Source organism: Apteryx rowi, unplaced genomic scaffold (genome assembly GCF_003343035.1).
Source record: "Apteryx rowi isolate R43461 unplaced genomic scaffold, aptRow1 scaffold_15, whole genome shotgun sequence".
In the NCBI taxonomy this organism is placed as follows: Eukaryota; Metazoa; Chordata; class Aves; order Apterygiformes; family Apterygidae; genus Apteryx; species Apteryx rowi.
In genome coordinates, this window is record NW_020447752.1 from 1515991 (window position 1) to 1518529 (window position 2539).

At 38.8% G+C, this 2539-nt stretch overlaps 1 protein-coding gene across 3 annotated transcripts in view; it reads left to right on the forward strand.

The window, feature by feature from the left end:
• Positions 1-2196, forward strand: part of GTF2H3 (general transcription factor IIH subunit 3) — a 7058-nt gene extending 4862 nt beyond the window's left edge. For 2 of the 3 annotated variants that reach the window (XM_026058795.1, XM_026058796.1), the window contains exons 9-12: positions 255-323; positions 442-577; positions 665-701; positions 798-2196. In XM_026058795.1, coding sequence (XP_025914580.1) covers positions 255-323; positions 442-577; positions 665-701; positions 798-867 — 312 coding nt within the window. In that variant the 3' untranslated portion in view covers positions 868-2196. The remainder of the gene's footprint in view (positions 1-254; positions 324-441; positions 578-664; positions 702-797) is intronic. The other variant, XM_026058797.1, reaches the window with a different exon arrangement.
• Positions 2197-2539: the final 343 nt, after the last annotated feature.

Sequence of the window (2539 nt, forward strand, 5' to 3'; positions counted from 1 at the left end):
TTTGTCTCTGGATGTGAGATCAGATCTTTGTTTTTCACTTTTTGTGTTACTTTCCAGCAATGGGGACACTCCCTGCTGTGGACAACTGCTCCCTCTATAACTTTTCTCAGCACTTCTATTCTTAGTTCTTTGATCATGTCAAACACTTTGTTTAGGATTTGGGACATGCAGGCCTTGAGCAGTATGTGTGTATTTTAAATATTCTGTTAATCTCATCAAACAAGAACGATCTGATTATGCTCTCTGCTTTTCAGGCTTGTGACATTACAGGTGGCATATACTTGAAAGTGCTCCACATGCCATCCCTTCTGCAGTATTTGCTGGTAAGTCACTGAAAGAGCACTTCTGTTTTTTTCCTGTGGCAGATGTGAAATCATACTGATTACATTTTCAAGGCAATACTCTATCAATTTGTAAAATACTTTTTCTTTATTCATATAGTGGGTATTTCTCCCTGATCAAGAGCAAAGATCACAGCTTGTCCTTCCACCCCCAATTCATGTTGACTACAGAGCTGCATGTTTCTGTCATCGAAATCTCATTGAAATTGGTTATGTCTGCTCTGTGTGCTTGTCAAGTAAGTTTATAAATATTTACAATAATTTAATTTCTTACATTTCAGAGGAACTACTTTAGTGAAAGCAACCAATTTTTTATTTTACAGTATTCTGCAACTTCAGTCCTATTTGTAGTACATGCGAGTAAGTGTTTCTTCTTGTTTAAGGGGTGGTTTTGGAAATATGTTGGGCATATCTGACAATTGTGTTTTCTTTTCTTTTCTTTTAATGTTATTTCAGGACTGCTTTCAAAATATCATTACCACCTGTCATGAAAGCTAAGAAGAAGAAATTAAAGTTAGCTGTATAACAACATTCTGTAAACAGAGCATTACCTCCTCCAGTAATTCCATGAAATGGAATATACCTGAGAAATTGATGGCACTTTTTATTGGATATGAAAGAGAACTGTGTGCAGTGTTATTGTTTGTTTCTTAGGGATAAATATTTAAATCATGCGATTCCTACACAGCCCTCTAAGTAACAAATCACTGTATTAACATATAACCTGAACTTAGCTGTAAAAAGGAACCAGAAGACACAGCTTGTTTAAGATACAGACCTTGTGAAGTAGAAGGTATACTGGCCACTGCAGAGTTTCACGTGTCTGGGTTAATTTTCAGAGACTGGGAAGCTCTGATTCTTTCCAATCATATGTTTATATAAAGGTAAGCATGACCATTCCTGGAGTATAGGATCAGGGCCTTGGCATTATGTTGTTCAGGAACTTCAGCATTCTGTTGGGTTTTGCTGCCAGTTTTGAGGACTGAAACGGGGTCATTTTCAAAGTAAATGAGCCAAAATTTTCAAGATGATTTAGAACCGACCTTCCTTTTGAAAGATGTTAATTTAATTCTCTTGCGTGTGCACATTCACATGTTTTCACATTCTTTTATTCCCTTTGGCAGTACTGTCTTTGTGATGCTTTTTTTCAATTTGATATCTTTTTCTTCAGAGTATAAATATTCACTAGAATAATATTGCCTTGTAGTAGAGGTAATTTTCCTACTGAAGTTTAGTAACAGAAAACTTTTTTCATTCATGAATAAAAAGGACCCTTTTTGTTTAGAGTAGTTTCAATGAATGCAAACGAAGTGATTAGTCTTTAAGGTTTTGAAACTGGAAAACAGAAAATATACCAAAGTAATATGACAGCAGACTACTTTGTTTTAAAGATTTATAAGTATCCCATGGCTTTACCTCAGGCATTTGACAGGCTAGAAGGAAGACTTATTATGTATTTTGGATTGGTGCTTTTTTTTATGCCAAAATATAAGGATATGCTGCCTATTTCTTCCAAACATTACTTTAGTTATTAAAAAAATCAACTTTTAAATAACTGCATAATTTTGTCCTTTAGCCAGTAGCTAATAACTGAAGTTCTGCTGAAAGGTATAAGGGGATTAATTGTTTCCTACATAGGAAAAGATTGTATATATATGTATTTTTAAGGTGTACACAGGAATTTATATAAATGTCTTGCTACTTGCATCAGTTTTTTGTCTATGTAAGTGTTGTAATAAGTGCAAATCCTTTATTTGCGTGTTTAACTGCTGAATGCCCTTTTGTTTGAGGACTGTATTTATAATTTGCTTTGTATAAAACATTTGTAATAAAAAGAGCTTCTTTTTCAAGTACACCTCGATAGTGCTGTAATTAAAAAAAAAAACAAAACAAACAAACAACCCCCCCGCCGCATTTTTACGATTGGGGTTAGCCACGGGAACTTCCTGCGGGTGGAGGGTGTAGAAGTGTCACGTAAGGAGGGAGGTGCTGGGAGGAGCTTGTTCGCGTCGGCCCCGCCCCACCCTCCTCCTCCGGCCCCGCCCATCGCCGGCCCCGCCCCGCCGCCGTTTCCATGGCGCAAGATGGCGGCCGGGCGCGCGCCCCGCCGGCGGCGCGGCCCTGCCTAGGGCGCCATGGTGGCCGCCCTCCTCAGGGCGCTGCTGCTGCTGGCGGCTCCGTGCCCCGGGCGGCTGGAC